The 22448-nt window shown below is 43.4% G+C and overlaps 1 protein-coding gene across 1 annotated transcript; it reads left to right on the forward strand.

Annotated features, from left to right (window-relative positions):
- Positions 1-1202: 1202 nt before the first annotated feature.
- On the forward strand, positions 1203-7468 carry SHISA2 (shisa family member 2). Its single transcript, XM_024580847.4, has 2 exons — positions 1203-2023; positions 5258-7468. Exons 1-2 carry the CDS (start codon positions 1690-1692, stop codon positions 5809-5811), a joined length of 888 nt encoding a protein of 295 aa, XP_024436615.1. The 5' UTR covers positions 1203-1689; the 3' UTR covers positions 5812-7468.
- Positions 7469-22448: the final 14980 nt, after the last annotated feature.

Genomic DNA, 22448 nt, shown 5'->3' on the forward strand with positions numbered 1-22448 from the left:
CTTGTTTTCTTCTAACTGCAGCTGTCTACACCACTAAGAGACGAACAGGCCTCTCTACTTGAATCCAATAAATCGCCACGCCCAAATACAGAAAGAAGAAAAGTGATACAAATCATGCAGACAGTGGCCGATCTGCGACGTCTTTCTCAAACTCTCTTCATACCACCTTGGAGAAGCCAGGAGCCCAACAGAGGAAGCCCTAGGCATGTGACCCCTGCCACCAACATCATGGTTCTATTGCGATCAGGACATCAGCTTCTGGAAGCGCAAAGAGACAGTCAATCTGAAGGCAACTTAATTGTCTGCAAAATGTAAAATAATTATAGTCCATCTTGGGGAAGTTTTGAGAATCAAACCGAATATTGAATGCCAGAGATCTTCAGTAAGCAAGTTTAGTTTGCCTTTATTATCATTATTGTTGTTATTGTGGTAGTAAGGCCTAGGTAGCGTAAGTTATGTTTGCTCTCGCGCCTCTTCTAGCCTGCAGCCCACTGCGGCGCCCGCACCGTTCTCTTCCAGTCCAGTCCAAGGGTGAAGGGCTCTGGCGTCCCGGGACGTCCAGGGGCGGGAGGGAAGCCCGCGCAGCACGCATGCGCTCCCGAGCTGCTGCCAGCCCCTCTTAAGAGCGCAGCGCAGCGGCTCTGCCGGCGGAGTCGGAGCTGGCTTCGTGCCGGGCGTGGCGGAGCGTGCGGGCCGCTGCGGTGCTCCGCTTCTTCTGTATCCGGGAGGACTGAAACTTCGGGGGGAGGCGCCCGTCGGTGAGCACCTCCCGAGGGCGCAGCGGCCAGAGAGAGAGAGAGCGAGAGAGAAGCAGACAGGCCCGGCGCCCGTGGGAGCGAGCGGCAGCGGGAGAGGAGGAGGAGGGGGAAGCCGGCTCGAGCCCCTTGCTCGGACCGCGCGCAGCCTCCGCCGTCGCCGCCAGCCGGACAGGCTCCCGGGACTGCGGCGGCGGCGCGCCAGCCCCTCGCCCGCGTCCTGGACGGCTGCGTGAGCTGGGAGGATTGACCGCCAGTCCCGTGTCGGGGCGCGTAGAGGCTGCACACCCGTGGGCTGCGGGGGCGACGCAGCCGGAGCCATGCGGACCGAGTTCGGAGCTAAGCAGGGTGAGCGCGGCCGGTTGCTGCACTTGCTGCCGGGAGTCCTGTGTGCTCTGCCTGCCTGCTTGGCCCCTTCTCGCCACCCGAGAGAGGAATAAAGGGAGAGATTCCCTGACTGGTGCACGGGATCCTGAGACTCAAACCTTGTGGCAGCGCCCTGGCTCCGTGTCCGCAGGGGCGTCCTCAGCGGTAATCCGACAGGAGGGATCTTCTCCGGGGATGCACGGGGATAGTCCTCTCGCAGGTGTAGTCTCAAGGGGATTCGGGAAGGCAGCTCCGCAGGCCCTCTGAAGTCTGCACCCGAAGAGTTCCATCAGTGCGGGCGTACTCTCAAGTCTGCCCCTTCCGGACCTGGCCATCCGCTGGGAGAGTGAGGGATGGCTTAGGAGCCTCCTGACCCCGCAGCCCGGCGTCGTCGGCTCCCAGACGTCGCGGCAGAGGGCAGTGGCCTGCGCAGAAAGCGCCGCGGAAGAAACACTCAGTAAAGAGGTCTCGGTTTGAGCACCACTGGTACCCGGGTTTCTGAGGCCACGATTTACCTGGAGCCTACACTGCGCCTTCTGGAGAAGCGCCGCCCGCGCCCCAGGGTGCCATGTGGGGCGGACGCCGCAGGTCCGCCTCCTCCTCCCGGATCGCCACTTCACTCCTGCAGCTGCTGCTGGCCGCACTGCTGGCTGCGGGGGCGCTGGCCAGCGGCGAGTATTGCCACGGCTGGTTGGACGCGCAGGGTGTCTGGCGCATCGGCTTCCAGTGCCCCGAGCGCTTCGACGGTGGCGACGCCACCATCTGCTGCGGCAGCTGCACATTACGCTACTGCTGCTCCAGCGCCGAGGCTCGCCTTGACCAGGGTGGTTGCGACAACGACCGCCAGCAGGGCGCCAGCGAGCCGGGCCGGGCGGACAAAGATGGCTCAGACGGCTCGGCAGGTAGGAGGGCAGGCCCAGCGCGAGCTGGGAGGAAGGTTGGCTTCGCCTGGATGGCACCGACCCGGGAAAAGGAGTTAGGAGCCCTGATGTTTCAGAAAAGTGTCTTGGACCAGCAGTTGGTGCCTGCATTCTGGCCCAGCCATTATTGTGTGCGAAATGGGGCACCAGCTCACAGTCCTGGGCCTCAGTTTCCCCACCTCTCAGCTAAAGACTGATTTGGCTTGAATTTCCCCCCACCTCCAAACCACATGTCTAAGGCAGGGTGGGCCACAGACAGCTCCTCAATCTTCCAGCTCAAGGAAGGGCCTTTGGACCCCCTCCCATGTGTTCTGTCTCCAGAGGTCTAACTTCTACTAAGGGTTAATGTCTTGGGGTACCTGAGGAAATCGTGGGGGTTAGCAGGGGCACTTCTCTGAAGGCTCCTCAAAAGGAAGGCAGCTCCTCAGGGCTTCCAGGGGGTGACGCAGTTTACTAGACCCCAGGGACTCTAATCCTCTGTAACGCTGCTTGCTTCACCTCTCTGCCTCCAGGCTTGGGCCTCTCTGGTTACTGGACAGTTGTTTCCATGTTGGACTTGCTAAGTATGACATCCGAGCTATGCCCAATGTACTTCTTTGTGGCTTTGGTTTTTTTAAACTATATTTTCAAGTTGCCAAAGCTAGAGTTGGAAAAATAAACAAGTCCGTGCAAGAATTTGATAGGTTCCACTCCCTCCACTCTTCACTAACCCCCCAGACGGCCTTCCTCCAGGGTCCACAACAATATGTGTGTGCGGGTGGGAGGATTTAGGTAGGCACAGGGGTAGAGGTCAAATGGCAAGCATGTCACCGAGAGGGCGTCTCCTCTTTTTTCTGCAGCTGGTTATGTTAAGGACAGACCTGTTTACCAGCATAAGGAGCCCAGGCTCTGAGCTACCTGAGCTTGGCACTGGGTGGCACCTGTGTTTATAGAACTGTCTCCTCCTGGTAAGAGGCATCTCTTTTCAGTGCTGGTGCCTTTGTAGTCGAGCATTTTATTAGCAGGCTACTCCTGTTGTTCCATTGCCTTGAATCTGAAGAGAGAACAGGGTAATTCCAGAAAAGGTGCCATCTTAAAATGCAAGCTCAGCATTGCAGGGTGTGTGGCCGTGGAATAAAGCCTTGAGAAATGAGCCAAAGGCAGAACTGCTGCCTCCCTGTGTCAGCTAAGTTGGGCTCGCTAATGGCCTCTAAAAAGTTGGGCTGGCAGTGCGCTGATCAGTAGGCAGCAGACTCTCCTGACACCGCGTGCTGAGCCTGGGTGCCTTCTTCACCCTACCTTTAAGTCCTCTTTTTCCCGGAGATTCTGTTTCTCTCACTTCTCCTCTGCAGTCAACAAGGACAAGATACCTAATTAAGCAGTGCCAAGGGCTTAGAGAAGCAGTACATTCTTTACCCCTGTGTAGTTATTTATGCTTCCAATTAAAAATGTTGGAAAGAGACAGTTATTTCTCCCCAGAATTCATTATGTGGACTTAGGCTGCTTTCAGGTAGTTTTGGCTATAACGTTTGGGGATTTTTAAACTATTACTTACCTCTTGATGGCATATTTAGAATTGGCATCCTAATTTAGAGGATGAAGTGTTTTAGCGTGCGGTGGAAAAGCCCCCGCCCACTGCTCTAGCTGCTGAAGGGAGCCTGAAGTCACCGTGTGCTGAGAGCAGTGCTACCGGCAGAGCCAGCTGTGCTGTAAGCTGTGGCAAGTGTCTCTACCTGCTAAAGGGACCCTGTGTGTAAGTAATAGTATCCACTCTGTCCAGCACTGATGATTAAGGAAACCTTTAAATGTCAGCTTTGGTTAAATACTTTCAAAGTGTGTTTTACTTATAAGGCATTACTTCTGCATGACTTCATGTGCTACTATATTCTAAACACACGGACTCCAGGGGACGGTCAAGGGGTTCCTCAGAGCTGTGGAGGAGCTGGGCTCCCTGCTGAGGCTCTGCCTTGTACTGCTGAGCAGGCACTGCTGTGCCACGACCAGTAAGACCTAGTCCCAGTCCTGATGTGTTTCCCACCAGGTAGTGAAGGACATGCTCAGGAAGACGCCCAAAAGTAGGTTCTTGGTAACCTCTGGGGGAATTCTACAGAAGTGCCCCCAGGCGTTCCGCAGGCTCCTCCTTCCTGATTCTCTGCCTCCCTCAGCTGGTGTATCTCATCCAGCTTCTGGAAGCCCTGTGCCGCCATCATCTCTATGGCTCCCACAGAGTTTTTAAAGTAAAATAATATAAAATTGGAGTTCGCCACCAATTTTAGTAAAGTTGTTATTTTTATCTTTTATGGATTTGTTTTTCAGAATAAACCTCACTTGTTAAATATGGTGCCCATTGGTTGGTGCTCTGCAGGCTTTTCCTGTAGTTCCTCACACAGGATCCAGTGTCTGAACTCCAGAGTGACTGTTCCACCTCAGCCCTGCTGGGCCTGCCCGGCGCTTCCCGGCTCACTGTGGGCCTCTCTCCTTCCTGGAGCAAATGTCTTGTTGCTCCCAACATTTGTTCTCCTCAGTACCTTGTTCCATGCTGCCCCGCTGCCTGGAATAACTTCCCTGCGTGCAAGTCACTTCCCTTTTCCACCATTCACTCACCCCCGATAGGCCCATGCCCCCAGCCCTCACCAGACTCGGCGAGGCCAGTGTGTGGAGTTTTTCTCACCCTTCTTTGACCTCTGGGGCTTACAGACTCCTATTGGAAACAGTCACGCTAGAGTCTGACCTAAGTTTTTGATTTATTTACCTCTGGAAATAAAAACTTGCTACAGTAAAATATGGTAAAAGGAGTTTGCAAGTAATATAAATAACTTGCTGCAGGAAAAAAGCCTTTTAAGTAATTTCAACTCGTTTCTGTACAGATCCCACAACTATCTGACTTAAGTTTGGACAGTTCAGTAATTGTAGGGATTTCAGAGAGGTCTTAAAACATAAAACACACGTTTTTGCTAAATTGGGTATTTGCCTCAATCAGTGCAGTTGGTGAGTCTAGCTGGAAATACGAACAGTTTTGCTCTGGGGGGCTGCCCCACCATGCCTGTCAGGCCCTTCCACCTTTCCTGAGTACTCAGTAAAAGACGGTGCATATTATGGGCTGCTAATGAGCATACAGATTGGCCAAGCCTGGCCAATGCTCGGTGTCGCTGCTGCTCATTTATGATCTCCACTGCTAAGCACGGCTTTTTACTGCGTATTTATAGTGAATCCTAATGTTATGCTTTTGTCCTCCAGTCCCCATCTACGTGCCATTTCTCATCGTTGGGTCCGTGTTTGTCGCCTTCATCATCTTGGGGTCACTCGTGGCCGCCTGTTGCTGCAGATGTCTCCGGCCTAAGCAGGAGCCCCAGCAGAGCCGGGCCCCAGGGGGGAACCGCTTGATGGAGACCATCCCCATGATCCCCAGCGCCAGCACTTCCCGGGGGTCGTCCTCCCGTCAGTCCAGCACAGCTGCCAGCTCCAGCTCCAGCGCCAACTCTGGAGCCCGGGCGCCCCCAACAAGGTCACAGACCAACTGTTGCTTGCCCGAGGGGACCATGAACAATGTGTATGTCAACATGCCCACGAATTTCTCTGTGCTGAACTGTCAGCAAGCCACCCAAATTGTGCCCCATCAAGGGCAGTACCTGCATCCCCCATATGTGGGGTACACGGTGCAGCACGACTCGGTGCCCATGACTCCTGTGCCGCCTTTCATGGATGGCCTGCAGACGGGCTACAGGCAGATTCAGGCCCCCTTCCCTCACACTAACAGTGAACAGAAGATGTACCCAGCCGTGACTGTGTGACTCCAGGTGCCAGCCGGGTTCCATGATGAGACCCAGGACAACAGGGGAGCTGTGGACTGGCAAGGATTCTCAAAGTGGAGTCTGTGCATGGCGGTGGTGTTCACGGCACAGTCCTTTCGGAGAGCTTCACTTGGCCCAGACTGTGTGAAAGCATCTCCCTCTGAATTAGCTTTTCTGGACATGTTTCATCCCAGTGCATGATTGAGTTACGGTGGCAAAGGGCGTCACCTGGAGATGCCTGTGTTGTTACTGATGGTTGTATGACAAATGCTTGAGCCCTTAAGTGCCCTTGAGATATGTATGGCTGTCTAAAGAATTTTGTAAACAGATAGATTAAGGGTTTTTACTATGTTGTTGTTGTTATTATTTCTTTTCTGTTTTTTACGGTACCAGGTCAGAATACCTGTCCCTTCTCGTTTCCCAGGGTGAGTTTTATATAAGCATCCAAGGTTTAGGGGAAGGCGTTAAGAACACTATTATAACAGGAAATCCTATTTGAACTCTGTGAGATTAGTCATTGATCTCAGGTGTTCTAATTTCATTGTAAAAAAATATATATATATACATATATTCTTTATTTTTGTGCTTTTTGTCTACTTTGTGCTTTTTTTTAACCTTATGTAGAGATCTTATTACAAAGTGATTTTCTACGTTAAAAAGATACTGAAAGAAATTGTATAGTTACTTCACTAGTGACATTTCAGAACTCTGGGGTTTTAATCTTGAAGGAAGTGGGTGGTGCAGTAACAAAGCCATTCATCCTTCTCTTGATTGTACCATCCAGTTCTCCAACGTTACAGTGACATCTGAGAAGTAATTAGATGTTTTTAATATTGAAATCGTAACCTGTCAACCTGCCACTTCTCCAAGTTACATGTGGCTGGGTGTTTCTTTCTGTTTGGTTTTCAGATCCCCACGGCTGCATCGGACCGAGTACAGGTCATTACTGTTCTTACAAATGGAGATTGGCATTTCTGCCTAGATCTGATAAAACATTTTCTTGTTTTCCCTATAAATATCAAAGAAATGCTTTACAAAGTTTGAGTAGAGCTTCTTAGCCGTAATCTGAGACTTAGGATGAAATTTAAACCACAAATATAATTTACTTTGCAAATCATAAGGCTTTTTATACTCTCGTTATCAAAATGGCTTATTTTTCAGGCAATAGGGACTATTAAATCAAGAGAAAGGCTTTTCAAAGAGATATTGCCTTTCTTTCTCCACAAAATTAGTTCTTGTTTTTTTCTGTCTCTTTTAGTCCTCAGCAAGCACTGTATTCATTTACCAGTGTTCTGAATTACGAAATTCAAGTGAATTTGTGTATTGTTTAGTTGTAAGAAATAAGTTTAAGTGTGTGCAAGTAAATCTCTGACTGCTAGCAAAACCAAGATTTGTATTTAAACCAATATACGGTTGGTGTTTTGCATATTTATGTCAATATCTGTATCTCCCTTATCTACTATCATCCATCTATCTACCCATCTATTTATCATCTGTCTCATGACTGAATAATGTAAAATCATTGTTGGCAATTGGTATCAACAAAGATAATCAAACTTTTTTTAATAACCAAAGGCAGGAGAAAATCATTTTACTTAATAAATATTTTATAGTATGAATTCGTAGGGGAGTTGGTTTTTTTTTTTAATTTTCATTCTACTTGGTAATTTTAGATGGTCTGTTAATAAACCTGTTCCTACTGTAAAATTGCTCAACATTATAATTATTGCTTTCTAGAACCAGGAGCTTGCCTTTAAAAGTAATTAATATCTGGGAAGTTTATGTGTATACGCCATGAGTCAGTGACACTATTTTATGTATTCCATGAAAACGCCAACAACACAAAAGAGACTTCTTTTGCAATCATATTGTCAGGCTACATTGTCTTTGATGGCGGGATTCTGGCTTATCTAAGGAAGTAGAATTCCTAGAAGATTGAAGGTGAAGGGGACCTTAGAGATCACCAGCACAGGGATACGTTTTCAGTAAGGAGCCAGAGAGTAGACATTTTAGGCTTTGCAGGCCTTCCAGTGTCCAGCGGCTACTCAGTTCAGGCGCTGCATGCAGAAGCCGCTATAACCCAATGAGCAGGGCGAGGGTCCCATAAAACCTGGTTGATGGACACTGAAATTTGAATTCCATACAGTTTTCACATGTCACAAAGTATTCTATTTTTATTTTTATTTTTCATTTCAAAATGTAAAACTCATTCTAAAATCCAGGGCTGTAAAAACAGGCAGTAGGCCCGACTTGCCATCAGGCCATACTCGGCCAATCCCTGATCTGGTTCCTCCTTCCCCCATTCAAGTGCCCCTCTGCAACATTCTGGACCGCTTTTTCCAACATACAGGGCTGGGGGCACTTATGTACGAGAGTACCTGCTTCTCTCATACAAGATTGTCCAACTTTTCCTCTTTTTCTATGTGGTAATTAAATATCATGATAAAAGCAAAAATGCCCTTTAATAAATGACATGTGTTTTTCACTTAGTCCTACCTGGTCTTTCCAGAAATGTAACATCATTGGATGCGCCCTCAGACCTTTTCAATTTTCATAAAAACAAGTGATTTAGCAGCCAAAGTAAAACATATCAAATACCTGGTTTATTGATATCTTCCCTACTGTCATGAAATCAGGACGTATAAGGTGTAATGTACACTCAGTAGAAATACTTCAAAATCTTTTGCAAAAAAAGGAGCAGTTACAGGTGGGAAAATAGTTTCCTGCTGCACATTTTCTTCTGTATCTAAAACTTCCGTGCTGGTTCCTGAGGGTGCCAGGGGAATCCTGTATCACCGTCCGTAGGAAGTAAAAATGCATTGTTTTCGAGGAAGAAGAAATTAACCAGCTTTTTATGTCCATTTAAGAACCTGGAAACACATATCTCCTATCATTTCCTATGCAGCTGGAAAAGTTAAAATTTAACAATAATGTCTACATCCAAAGTGGCGAGAAGACCATTAAGACACAAGGATTTGAATTTAGCATATTTACTTTGCAAAACTCACCTTCCACTTCTGAATACATTCCTAGATGCTTGATAAATGAAATATTTCATCTATTAAATTTACTTTGAGTTCATTAAAAAAAAGAATCACAAATTTATTTTATGAATTCCATGACTGATATTTTCTTGTTTTGTTACCCATTAGGATTTAAGCTTCCTTTGGAAACATTGAGGAAACCATGCAGGTTAGAATGAAGTTGGCAAGGAGAGGCAAGGACAGGCAAAGCAGATGTTCGCAAATGAACCGGACACAGGGGAAAAGAGTTTAAATGGTGCTAAAGTTGAGATGGGAAAGAGTTTCTAATAAAAGTTCTTTTTTCGTTTGGCCCCGAGCTGTAACAGCGCTCACACGTAGTCCCTTTTCTCTCAGAGGCTTTGTCTCTGTTTCCTACAAATTTACAGTGGTCTTTTGCTCATAGTTTCCGTCTCCTCACACGTGTCCTCAGCGATTAACTAAACTGGTTTAAATTGTGAACACACTTGTTTTTTGTTGCTTAAGCTTCCTAAATGCTTAAAAAGAATGTGCTTGTTTCTTTTTCATGGACTTTAGAATGGAAACTTCTCATTCAAGTAGCCTGGTCTTCCTCTGGTCAGCCAGAACGGCATCATTAAATTGTGTAATGTGCATTTTACCATCCTGTCCAATGCAGACCTCTGCTCAGGGGATGCGCGTGGGGGAGCTGGTCAGAATCCGGGATGGGCAGACAGAAATCAGATTCACCCTCTCAGTCATTAGGATGGAAAGCCGCTCAGGCACCTGCCAGCTGGACTGTATTTGCTAAGTTCCTGCTAAGTAAATAATGTATCGGCACTAATGGCTAAGTGTACTTTCTAGGACTTAAAAAAATGTGATTACTTCCCCAATTTTGTTTATTTCCCTTGTTTCTTAAATAGGAGAAAAATCAAAGTGTCTGAGGAAGCTGCAAAATCTTGAGTGGAGGAATCTCAACTCATAGTGGGTGGTGGCAGTGGCTTTAAAAACTCAGGGGAGTTCCTGGGAGCCAGAAGCAGGTCTGGACCTGGCCACTGGGGAAGGCTCACCCTTTGTGCTCCACTTACAGAGTCCTATTCATTTTTAATAGGAGAAGCCTAAATATTACAAGGAGGACTAAATCGTGCATATAAATGAGAACACCATTTCTCATCACTCAACTTCAATCCTCCTTTTCCTCCCCTTGCTTAGATGGTAGTCTCAGGGACACTTCCATCCTGTACCATCTCTCTCTCTTATTTTAAGAGCGAGAGACCACCATTTTCATTCAGCCCATTCATTCTAAAACTCTCCCATAAAAAAATTTCTTTGCCTTCTAAATGTGTTGTAAACTTAAAACATGAATTGTGATTGATCCAAGTGCCTTTAAGGGGTTGAATAAATGAAAGATGACAAAATGTTGTAGAAATTATTACATTTTTCCCCAAAATTACAGCAATAGTCTAGGTAAATGTGTTTTAATGCATTGATTTGCATTTACTTTTCTTTACCTTCTGTTCTTCAGGATGGACTGACTTATTAGTGACAAATGGAAAAATAAAACCCTGGGCAGTTACTCCTGTCCAAGACGGAAGGTGTTTTTGAATATTAATTATAATTTTGCATCGCCAGACAGAATCACAGTGAGATAAAATGCAAAGCTTTGTGTAGAGAGTTGGCTGGGAGGGTCGTTTGCTTTTGACACTTAAGTTTTCAGAAGGCTTTCAACATACTTAAAATGGGAGGACCTAGACTTAAATCAAGAACAAGAAATTTACAATTAATGCCTTTAAAACAACTTTTTAAATGAGAGACAATTAAAGGGGTAAAAAGTTTATGATGGCAGCCTTAAGACTGATTTTAATCATGAAATCTTTATGATTTTAAACATAAAGAAACATGTATCTTTAAAAACAATTTTAAAAAATTTTTATTGTTATTCAATTACAGTTGTCTGCATTTTCTCTCCATCCTTCCACCCCACCTCAGCCAATCCCACATCCCTTCCCCACCTCCACCCTCCCCCTTGATTTTGTCCATGTGTCCTTTATAGTAGCTCCTGTAAACCCCTCTCCCCATTATCCCCTCCAACTCCCCTCTGGCTATTGTTACATTGTTCTTAACTTCAATGTCTCTGGATATATGTTGTTTGCTTTTTCCTTTTGTTGATTATGTTCCAGTTAAAGGTGAAATCATATGGTATTTGTCCCTCACCGCCTGGCTTATTTCACTTAGCATAATGCTCTCCAGTTCTATCCATGCTGTTGCAAAGGGTATAAGCTCCTTCTTTCTCTCTGCTGCATAGAATTCCATTGTGTAAATGTACCATAGTTTTTGGATCCACTCATTTGCTGATGGCACTGAGGTTGCTTCCAGTACCTGGCTATTGTAAATTGTGCTGCTATGAACATTGGGGTGCATAGGTTCTTTTGGATGGGTGTTTCAGTGTTCTTAGGCTATAATCCCAGCAGTGGAATTGCTGGGTCAAAGGGCAGTTCCATTTTTAGTTTTCTGAGGAAATTCCATACTGTTTTCCAGAGTGGCTGCACCAGTCTGCATTCCCACCAACAGTGCACTAGGGTTCCCTTTTCTCCGCATCCTCTCCAACATTTGTTTGTGGATTTATTTATGTTGGCCACTCTGACTGGTGTGAGATGGTACCTCACTGTGGTTTTAATTTGCATCTCTCTGATGGCTAGTGATGCTGAGCATCTTTTCATATGTCTCTGGGCCCTCTGTATGTCTTCCTTGGAGAAGTGTCTGTTCAAGTCCTTTGCCCATTTTTTAATTGGGTTGTTTGTCTTCCTGGAGTGGAGTCATGTGAGTTCTTTATATATTTTGCAGATCAGGCCCTTGTCTGAGGTATCATTGGCAAATATGTTTTCCCATACTGTTGGTTCTCTTTGTATTTTAATGCTGTTTTCTTTAGCCATGCAGAAGCTTTTTATTTTGATGGGGTCCCATTTATTTATTCTTTCCTTTATGTCCCTTGCTTTAGGGGACGTGTCTATGAGGATGGTGCTGTGTGGAATGTCTGAGATTTTCCTGCCAATGTTTTCCTCTAGGACTTTTATGGTGTTATGACTTATATTTAAGTCTTTTACCCACCTTGAATTTATTTTTGTGTGTTGTGTAAGTTGGTGATCGAGTTTCATTTTTTTTTTGCACGTGGCTGTCCAGATCTCCCAACACCATTTGTTGAAGAGGATAGTTTTGCTCCATTTTTTACTCCTGACTCCTTTGTCAAATATTAACTGACCGTAAAGACTTGGGTTTGCTTATGGGCTCCCTGTTCTGTTCCATTGGTCTATGTGCCTGTTTTTTTTTTTTTTCACTCCTACTTCAGCCACACCCGATGAGCTGAGGAGGGTGGCAAAGTAAGGAACAGAAAGTGAGCAGGTAAAATGTCTTCTTTTTCAAGTGAGAATTAATATGCGTAAAGGGACTGTTAAGAACGAAATCGACTCAAGGATTCATGTGCGAGGGCGCACGTGTATGCTAGATTATGTACTGCGGACTGAGGTAGGAAACAGAAAGGGATTAAATGGGCATATACCTATATCTTTGCCCTTACCAGTCTATGGCCACATTACATGTGTGCATTTTTTTTCATTTAAAAATTTTTATTTTTATTTTTTTAATATATTTATTGATTATGCTATTACAGTTGTCCCATTCCCCCCACCCCACTCCATCCTGCACACCCCCTCCCTCCCACATTCCCCCCCTATAGTTCATGTCCATGGGTCATACTTATAAGTTCTTTGGCTTCTACATTTCCTACACTATTTTTACCCTCCCCCTGTCTATTTTCCACCTATCATCTATGTTACTTATTCTCTGTACCTTTCCCCCCCTCTCCGCTTCCCACTCCCCTATTGACAACCCTCCATGTGATCTCCATCTCGATGGTTCTGTTCCTGTTCTAGTTGTTTGCCTAGTTTGCTCTTGTTTTTGTTTTGGGTGTGGCCGTTAATAACTGTGAGTTTGCTGTCATTTTTACTGTTCCTATTTTTGATCTTCTTTTTCTTAGGTAACTAACTCCCTTTAACATTTCATATAATAAGGGCTTTGTGATGATGAACTCCTTTAACTTGACCTTATCTGAGAAGCACTTTATCTTCCCTTCCATTCTAAATGACAGCTTTGCTGGATACAGTAATCTTGGATGTAGGCCCTTGCGTTTAATCTTGGGTAATGTAATTATGATGTGCCTTGGTGTGTTCCTCCTTGGGTCCAGGTTTTTTGGGACTCTCTGAGCTTCCTGGACTTCCTGGAAGTCTATTTCCTTTGCCAGATTAGGGAAGTTCTCCTTCATTATTTGTTCAAATAAGTTTTCAATTTTTTGTTCTTCCTCTTCTCCTTCTGGCACCCCTATAATTCAGATGTCGGAACCTTTCAAGATGTCCTGGAGGTTCCTAAGCCTCTCCTCATTTTTCCAAGTTCTGTTTCTTCATTCTTTTCTGGTTGGATGTTTGTTTCTTCCTTCTGGTCCACACCGTTGATTTGAGTCCCAGTTTCCTTCACATCACTATTGGTTCCCTGTACATTTTCCTTTGTTTCTCTTAGCATAGGCTTCATTTTTTCATCTGGTTTTCGAACAGATTCAACCAATTCTGTGAGCATCTTGATAACCAGTGTTTTGAACTGTGCATCGGATAGCTTGGCTATCTCTTCCTCGCTTAGTTGTATTTTTTCTGGAGCTTTGAAGTGTTCTGTCATTTGGGCCTTTTTTTTTTTTTTTTTTTGTCTTGGCGCGTCTGTTACTTTAAGGGGCGGAGACTTAGGTGTTCACTGGGGTGGGGTAACGCTGGTCGAAGTGCTGTGACAATGTACGTGGGGGAGGGACCAAGAGGGAGCAATGGCTCCCGCTTCACTCTCCTCCGGATTTCAATCTTTCACTCCGCTACCCACAATCAAACTGGGCTCCTCCAGTGCTGGTTCCCGAGTGGGTGGGCTTGTGCACACTCTAGGCCCCTGTGGGTCTCTCCAATGACCTCTCCTCTGAGGCTGGGAGTCTCTTCTGCTGCTGCCTCAACCCCCACAGGCGTTTTCAATCAGAGGTTTGAGGCTTTATTTCCCCGTGCTGGAGCCCTGGGTTGTGTGGTCTGCTTCGCTCCCCGCCGTTCGTCCCGTTTATCTGTGCGTGAATGTGGGACCTCGGGGTGCTACCCACTACTCTGCCTGCCCCGCTCTCCGCCACTCTGAGTCCGGCCCTCTTGGTTTAACTGTGTGCGAATGTGGGGCCGCAGGGTCTGCTAGCGCTCCGACTGCCTGCGCTGTTCGTCCCACACTCTGCCAGTCTCGGTGCCACCACAGCCACTCGAGTCCTCTCCACACTGGTGCCCGTCTCCGCCCCTCCTACCGGTCTGGATGAATGTTTATTTTTTATTTCCTTGGTGTCGGACCCCCTTGCCATTCGATTCTCTGTCAGTTCTGGTTGTGCAAGGAGGCGCATTGTGTCTACCTATGCTGCCATCTTGGTTCTCCCTGCTTCTTCTTCATTGAGTTTTGGAAGGTTATATTTTTCTAGAAATTTGTCCATTTCATCTAGGTTTTCAAATTTTTTGGCATACAGTTCTTCGTAGTAATTTCTTACAATCCTTTGTATTTCAGTGGTATTAGTTGTAGTCTCTCCTCTTTCATTTCTGATTGTGTTTATTTGAGTCCTCTCTCTTTTTTTCTTGATGAGCCTGCTTAAGGGCTTGTTGATTTTGTTTATCTTTTCAAAGAACCAACTCCTAGATTCATTGATTCTTACAATTGTGCTTTTAGTCTCTATGTCATTTAATTCTGCTCTGATCTTGGTTATTTCCTTCCTTCTACTTGATCTGGGTTGTCTTTGTTGTTGTTCCTTGAGTTCTTGTAGGTGTACAGTTAGGTTGTTTATCTGAGATGTTTCTATTCTTTTTAGGTAGGCCTGTATAGCTATGAACTTCCCTCTCAGGACTGCCTTTGCTGTGTCCCATAGATTTTGGATTGTTGTGAGTTCATTTTCATTTGTTTCCAGAAACTTTTTGATTTCTTCCCTAATCTCATTTTTCACCTATTCATAAAAACAATTTTTTTTAATTGTTCGATTACAGTTGACTCCATTTTCCCCCTTCATCCCCCTCCCTGCCCGACCACTCTCTGCCTCCCACCCTCGAACCTACCCACCATTGGCTTTGACCATGTGTCCTTTATTCAGGTTCCTTGATGACCCTTCTCCTATCTCCTCCCCCGCCACTCCTCCACCCCCCCACCAGTATCCCCTTCCCCGCTGCCCTCTGGCTACTGTCAGTTTGTTCTTTATTTCAATGTCTCTGGTTTTATTTTGCTTGCTTGTTTGTTTTGTTGATTAGTTTCTGCTTATAGGTGAAATCATAAAACTTCTAGCTTGATTTCAACTGTCTTGAAGTACAGGTCTTTCCATGTAGAAAAATCATACGTTACATAAGACATTATTTACTCAGTAGATATAACAGCTGTAGAAGACTGATTGCCATCTGCAACGTGTGTATAAATTACCACATGTGTGTATACATATATGTGCAGAATGATCACAGGAAAATTTGAAACAGAAATAACTTATTACACAAGGCTATCTCACCCAAGACCCTCTTCTCAACTGTTCACTGATTTTTAAAAAAACGAGTTTGTTTGCAGTGCTCAGCTTTCCTTGTCTCATCATAGTTGGTTCTATTGGAGACCCTCTGAAGCTGGATGGATCCGGGTTAGAACCCATTTCCTCCACTGAAGGCGTGGCCTTCATCATGCTTTCATGTCTCTGAGCCTCAGCCCACTCTCTGTCAAAGGGTTGGTGTGGGGACAAAGGAAATGACATAGCACAGTGCTAGGGGTATCCAACAGATTTTTATAATACACATATAATTTACCTTTTCAGATATTTTTAACCTGCCCAATTTGGAGAAATACATAATTTATATTGACAAAATGTAATGACAAAAATAGCTCCTTATGTCAGAACTAGCTTAGGAGAGTTTCCTTATTTTGTTTCAATAACTACCACATTTTGCCATGTATAATCTGCATCTATGTTTTTGGCCCAAAATTTCAGGAAAAAATTCTTTTCATTTAAATTTTTTAAATCAATTTTTTATTTATATATAAAATCGATTATTGTATTACAGGGTATTATTTTGCATACAGATATTGTTATTGCTTTCTAAAGTTACATTTATAATTCATAAGCATAAATAAAAGAATTTAAAACATTTATATAGGTATGGAATTAGTACTACCACATATAATGTGCATCCTTATTTCTCCATCAAAATCTTGGGGGAAAAGTGCACATTATACACAGCCAAATATTGTAATCAGTTTTACCTGGGTTGGCTTAAATTTCTTGTGTTTTAGGTTTGCTCAAGAGACACGTACAGAAATGGCCCTTTCTGACCCTTGAATCAATACCACTCTTTTTAATGCCCTAAGTAGCCTGTCCTGTTTCTCTGTGCTGTTGCTTTGTAAAGTCACAGGATTCTCTCCTCCCTGTATCTCTACTAGGTTTGGCTATTCCTACCGACCCTTCTGAGTCTGCCACTTGGCACCTCTATGAGCCATTTGGGTTCCAGTAAGGGTCATAGACTGGGTTACTTTGTTTTAATTTTCTACTGACTTATAACCTACACACAGTAGAGCACACAAATCTTAAATGAACAGCTTGATAAACCGTTGCCCAGATGAAGAGAAGGAAGCCTATTGATAACTCCCTTCGAAGATAAGTGCTTTTCTGATCTCTGTCATCATAGATTACCTTTGCCTGGTTTTGAACTTCATATCAGTGGAATCACACAGTATATACTCTTTTGTGTCTGGCTTCTTTCATTCAATGTTATGACTAATGTTGAATGAAGCAGGAGTTTGTTCCTTTTTGTTGCTGTGTAGTAGTCTACCACATGAATGTATCATAATTATTTATCCATTCTGCTGTTGATAGACATTTGGGTTAGTTTCATTTTGGGGCTGTGAGGAATAATGCAGTTAGGAACATTTATAAACATGCATTTGGTGAACATAAACACTCAGTTCTCTCGGGCAGAATTCCAGGGGTGGAACTGCTATGTCGTGGTAGATGTGTATTTGCCTCAGTAGATATGGCCATTATCACACCAGTTATTTTTAACAGAGAGAATTGGTATAAGAAATTGGTTCAACAGGTGTTAGGGAGCCACAGCAGCAAAGGGGCTCGCTGAACAACACAGAGAGAGTTGTTTCACCCCCAGGGCCAAAGGAACAAAGGGAAGAAATGTGTGTGGGGGGGAGGGGGGTTCAGGGGATAGAATTAGAACCTAGAATATTGAAGAAAAGGCCCTGCCATGTCCACTGAAGGGGCACCTGCTAACTGGTTTCCTCCCGGGAGATGCAATGAAGCTGATTCTGAAAATGCCAAACATTTTTTTAAGAGCTGGAAACAAATGTACAAACTGTTGCTGAGGCAAAGCCTGTGACTTTGGAAGTCAATAACTGGCATCCTGCAGGCTGAGACTCTGCCTTGTGCCATGAGTGGCTCTGATGATTTTCTTTATCTCTGTGATGTGTGTGCTGCAAACATATTAGTCTACTTAACTTCAGCTGTGCATCCAGTCAGCAACAGAATCTAATGCAGCTCCCACATCCCACTGAGCTCAAAACTAAAAACTCAATGCTCCATCAGAGTTGACTTTGACATTATTCCTTGGGCAGTCACATTGGTGAGGACTTTGCAGGCATCTTTCAGAAGCCACTTTAGGACATTCCTTGAGGAAAAGCACAGACCTTGGAGGAGGTGAAAGTTGAATCCAAATTCCTCCCCCATCCCTGACAACTGTGTGAAAATGAAGGAGAACTTTCTGAGCTCCTGTGGGTTAGCATGGGACTCGGGTCACAGGTCCTCACAGGGTGGTGGGACAACGAAGTGATAGAATGCGACAGTGTTGCCACCACAGCCTGCTGCTAACAGGGTGTTGCTTCCCTAAGCTACTTGCCCGGGGCCCTGGTTCATGTTAAGTGGGAAAATTTGGGGTTAAATTTTAAACCATCTTTATAGTTTTTCCAGAAATATTAAATTTTTTGGCATAAATAAAATTAAGCTAATGTTACCAAAATAATCTCAAAAGGTTAGCTGAGTAAACAAGGCAAATGCAATTTAAGAGAAGTGATTCATAAAAAACGTTGAAGAAATGAATACACAATGGCTTGGGGGGAAAATCTGATGCCTTGAAATTAAATAGTATTATCTTATTTTGTAAAAATGTTTTTCAGCCTGCATATTTGCTTTTCATTCCATATTTTTTCTGAATTAAAAAAAATCCGTTCATTGACATTTTCTTTCCCAAACTGAACTCCAAACTCCCTGAAAGCAAAAATTGTTCTTAATTATAGTTACACAGTAAAGTTGACTCAAACCGGCTTGATTATTAGTTGAAAGCCATAGATAATTTCCACTTTAAAACAATGCTTTCCTAGAAAATAAGCTGATAGTTAAATGTGCAAAAGCCAAACAATTGACTCACACATTTTAAGTGGGATGCCCTTTTTCAATGTAATCATTTGGGCACAGGCTTTGACAATATATTTTACATTTGTTTAAAAAAAATTTTCTTTATAGTTGAACACGCAGTTCACAGGCTGAAGTTAATCTTCTGATTAAAGCTTAATAGTATCACCTGATAATTCCTTGTTTTATTTTTGAAATCAAATAAATGTTTGACATATAATATTGTGTAAATTTAAGGTGTACAACATGTTACTTTGGTAAATTTATATATTCAGCCATGGAAGGAAGGTTTCTTGCCATTTGTAACAGCACGCATGGACCTTGTACACATTTTTCTATATTTGTTTATTTTTTTAATTTTAAATCATTTTATTTTTCATTTTTCAATTACAGTTAACATACATTATTGTATTAGTTTCAGGTGTACAACCCAGTGACTATACATTATATAAGTGATCGCCCCAGTAAGTCTTGTACCCCAGATTGGAGCAACATACGTAGTTATTGGAACACACTATTATTGACCATATTCCCCATGCTGTACTTTACATTCCCATGACTATTTCTGTTCTGCTTATTTGTTTATTTTGTTTTTATATTAAATTATTGATATATATGTTTTGCCATTTTATTGTTTAGGTGTATATTAAATATTTTATTAATTTAGTTTTAGAGAGAGGGGAAGGGAGGGAGAAAGAGGGGGAGAGAAACATTGATGTGAGAGAGAAACATTGATTGGTTGCCTCTCACGTGCACCTTGACTGGAAAGCAAACTTGCAAACCAGGCACGTGTCCTGTCTGGGAATCAAACCAGCGATCTTTTGCTTTGCAGGATGATGCCCAACCAACTGAGCTATACTGATCAGGGATTTTCTATGTTTCTTTATTTTTTTAAAGATTTTATTTATATATTTTTAGAAAGAGGGGAAGGGAGGGAGAAAGAGGGAGAGAAACATCTATGTGATTTAAAAATTCTTTTTTCTTCTTCTTAAAGAAGACCCTTAAACATTTCCTATAATGCTGGTTTGGCAGTGACCTCCTTTAGCTTTTTCTTGTCTGACAAGTTCTTTATATGTTGTTCCATTCTAAATGATAGCTTTGCTGTGTAGAGTAATCTTGATTGAATATTTCTTGCCAATCCCTCTGGCCTGCAAAGTTTCTGTTGAGAAATCAGTGGACAGATTTATAGGGGGTTTTCTTGTACGTAACTATTTTTCTCTTGTGTTTTCAAGGTTCTCTCTTTGTATTTAACCTTTGGCATTTTAATTATGATGTGTCTTGGAGTGGGCCTTTTCAGGTTTATTTTGATTGGGACTCTCTGCCTGAACTTGTATGTCTATTTCCTTCACCAAGTTAGGGAAATAATTTTTTGTCATTATTTTTCAAATAGGTTTTCAGTTTCTCGCTCTCTTCTCCTTTTGGCGCCTCCATGATGTGCATGTTGCTATGCTTGAAGGTTTTCCAAAGGCTCCTCACAATACCCTCATTTTTTTGGATTCCCCTTTTTATTTTTTTGCTGTTGTGATTGGGTGGGTTTTTTTTAATTCCAAATTGCTGATTTGATTCTAGGCCTTATATACTCTATAGTTGATTCCCTGTGAATTATTCTTCATTTCAGTTAGTGTATTCTTCATTTCTGACTGCTGATGTTCTCACTAAGTTCTTAAGCATCTTTATAACCAGTGTTTTGAACTCTGCATCTAGTAGATGGCTTGTCTCCATTTTGTTTCATTCTTTTTTTGGAGTTTTGTTCTGTCCTTTCATTTGGGCCATGTTTCTTTCTCTCCTCATTTTGGTAGCTTCCCTGTGTTTATTTCTGTGTATTAGGTAGAGCTGCTTTGTCTCCCAGACTTGGCAGACTGGATTGATGCAGTAGGTATTAAATTTTAAACAATCTTTAAAACCTTACCTGGTCACATTCTCCTGGGATCCTTTTGTTGTCCTGTTTTTACGTTATCCAAAAAAATCCTTACAAATCAGACTAGAGGAACTAGAAGCAATAGAAACTGGGCCGTGGGGTTGGGGTGAGGGGCGGACAGTGTTGCTTTCTGTTCCTTTTATAATCACTTGGTATAATTTCTCTTTGTTTTCCATTCCAATAGCACTTGCTTGTAACATTGTCACACTGCCTGGTCCTGTATTTAACTATGTGCATGTGCCTTATACGGTGAGTTCCTTGAGGATAGATACCGAGACTTCTTCACTGCTAAATGACTCTTCAGCACCTAGTATAAGGCCTGCACATACCCTATGTATGTGGTTAATATTTGTGGATGGAGAAAAAATATTTAGAAATCAAGATTTTCAGTTTTTCAAAATGAATGAATAAGTAGTATCTTAGGCCAAGGCTATATTATAAGTATTTAAATGTAGGATCAAATATAACTAAATTTATGTAGACCAGCACACAGATTTTTCTTTGATTACAAAAGTTTTCAAATAGCCATTCAGTTTATAATGCCTGAGACAGAACAGAAACTTTAGTCTTGTTTGCTTTACTCCTGGACCATTCTTAGAGTGACCTTTGTGGGAATGGTATTTGCTGCTTCTGTCTAGATTTTAATCACAGATTGATTCCAAATATTTAGTCCAACAGAACTAACAGATAATGGCCAAAGTTTGAAATCACCAGAACCACCTTAAAGTAATTTCTCTTAATAATAAATTGGAAGGCTAAGAGTGATCTAAAGTGGATTTTTTCTAGCTTTTATTATTAATGCTTTCATGTTCTTCTTTTTTTAAATCAGTACAACATTTTTATATTAGTTTTTGTGCTGAGAAATTTTTAATCTAGAGGAGACGGAGAGACTTCTGGTCAAGATAGCAGCATAAGTAAGCACGACTTTCCTCCTTGCACAACCACATCAATATTACAACTAAACTACAGAAAAATTGCCGTTCAGAACCATCAGAAATTGAGTTGGATGGAAGTCCTACAGCTACAGAATTAAAGAAGAAACCATATCATGACTGGTAGGAGGGTCAGAGATGCAAAATGGGCTGATCCCACACCCGTGATAAAAATCAGGAGAGATATCTAAGGAACGAAGGGTTCCAGCCCCACATCAGGCCCCCAGCCCAGGGTTCCAGTACGAGGAAGAGAAGTTGCCATAACTTCTGGCTGTAAAAACCAGCAAGGATTGAGGCTGTGGAAGACAGAAACTGCTGGACTCCCTGGCATTTCCTCTTAAAGGACCCATGCACAGACTGACTCAGATTCACTCCCTCTGAGTTCTAGCATGGGGGCAGCAAATTGAAAGACATCAGAGACATATGGGGAAGAACTGAACTGTCCAGCATCAAGGAGAGAGCTGTAGGGCAGCTTTCTCCCAGACAGAAGTACTGGCAGAGGCCACTGTTCCTTTTCTGAGCCCTCCCCAAACAGAGACACAGAGCTAGCAAGCAGCTGCTGTAACTGAGACTCTATCAACCTGGATCACACTATTGCCCCACCCTGGTGACTCAACTTTTGGGCCTACCCAAGCTGTTTCCAGTGGATTTTCCATACAAATGGCTCTTCTTGGTTCATGCTTCAGATTTTCCTAAATTATTTCAAACAAGCAGCATCTGGCTTTAGCAAGCCATTCAGCCATTATCTCTCACTAAGTGGTCCAAGGCTTGGAATGAGCAGCAATAAGCTTTGGTTCACAGCTTGGCCTCGCCTGGGTACCTCTGAGTCCAACACAAGTAGTAGCCATCTGCAGATCTCTTTGTAGCTTTGTGATCCCAGACAGAACACAGGTGGCGGCTGACCTTGGATGTGCCAATAGCAATCAAGGCTCAACTACAGCAAAGAGTGTGCACATCCCACAGAGTGGGTACACCTTCAGTATCCAGCCTGAGTAATAGGGGAGGCTGTGCCACTGGACCCTACAGGATACCTACTACATTAGGCCACTCTACCAAACCTGGGAGATAAAGCAGCTCTATCTAATACATAAAAACAAACACAGAGAGGCTGCCAAAGTGAAGAGAGAAAGAAACATGTCCCAAATGAAAGGACAGAACAAAGCTCCAGAAAAAGAATGAAACAAAATGGAGACAAGCCATCTACTAGATGTAGAGTTCAAAAGACTGATTATAATGATGCTCAATGAACTTAGTGAGAACTTCAACAGTGTGGAAAAGGGCATGGAAACTATAAAAAAGAACCATTCAGAAATGAAGGATACATTAAT

This window comes from Desmodus rotundus, chromosome 3, assembly GCF_022682495.2.
Source record: "Desmodus rotundus isolate HL8 chromosome 3, HLdesRot8A.1, whole genome shotgun sequence".
NCBI lineage: Eukaryota > Metazoa > Chordata > Mammalia > Chiroptera > Phyllostomidae > Desmodus > Desmodus rotundus.

Excerpts from the sequence above, each read along its gene's own strand:
- SHISA2 (XM_024580847.4), top strand. The coding sequence starts at position 1,690 with ATGTGGGGCGGACGCCGCAGGTCCGCCTCCTCCTCCCGGATCGCCACT. Across the intron at positions 2,024-5,257 it reads TGGCTCAGACGGCTCGGCAG|TCCCCATCTACGTGCCATTT; the intron begins GTAGGAGGGCAG and ends TTTGTCCTCCAG.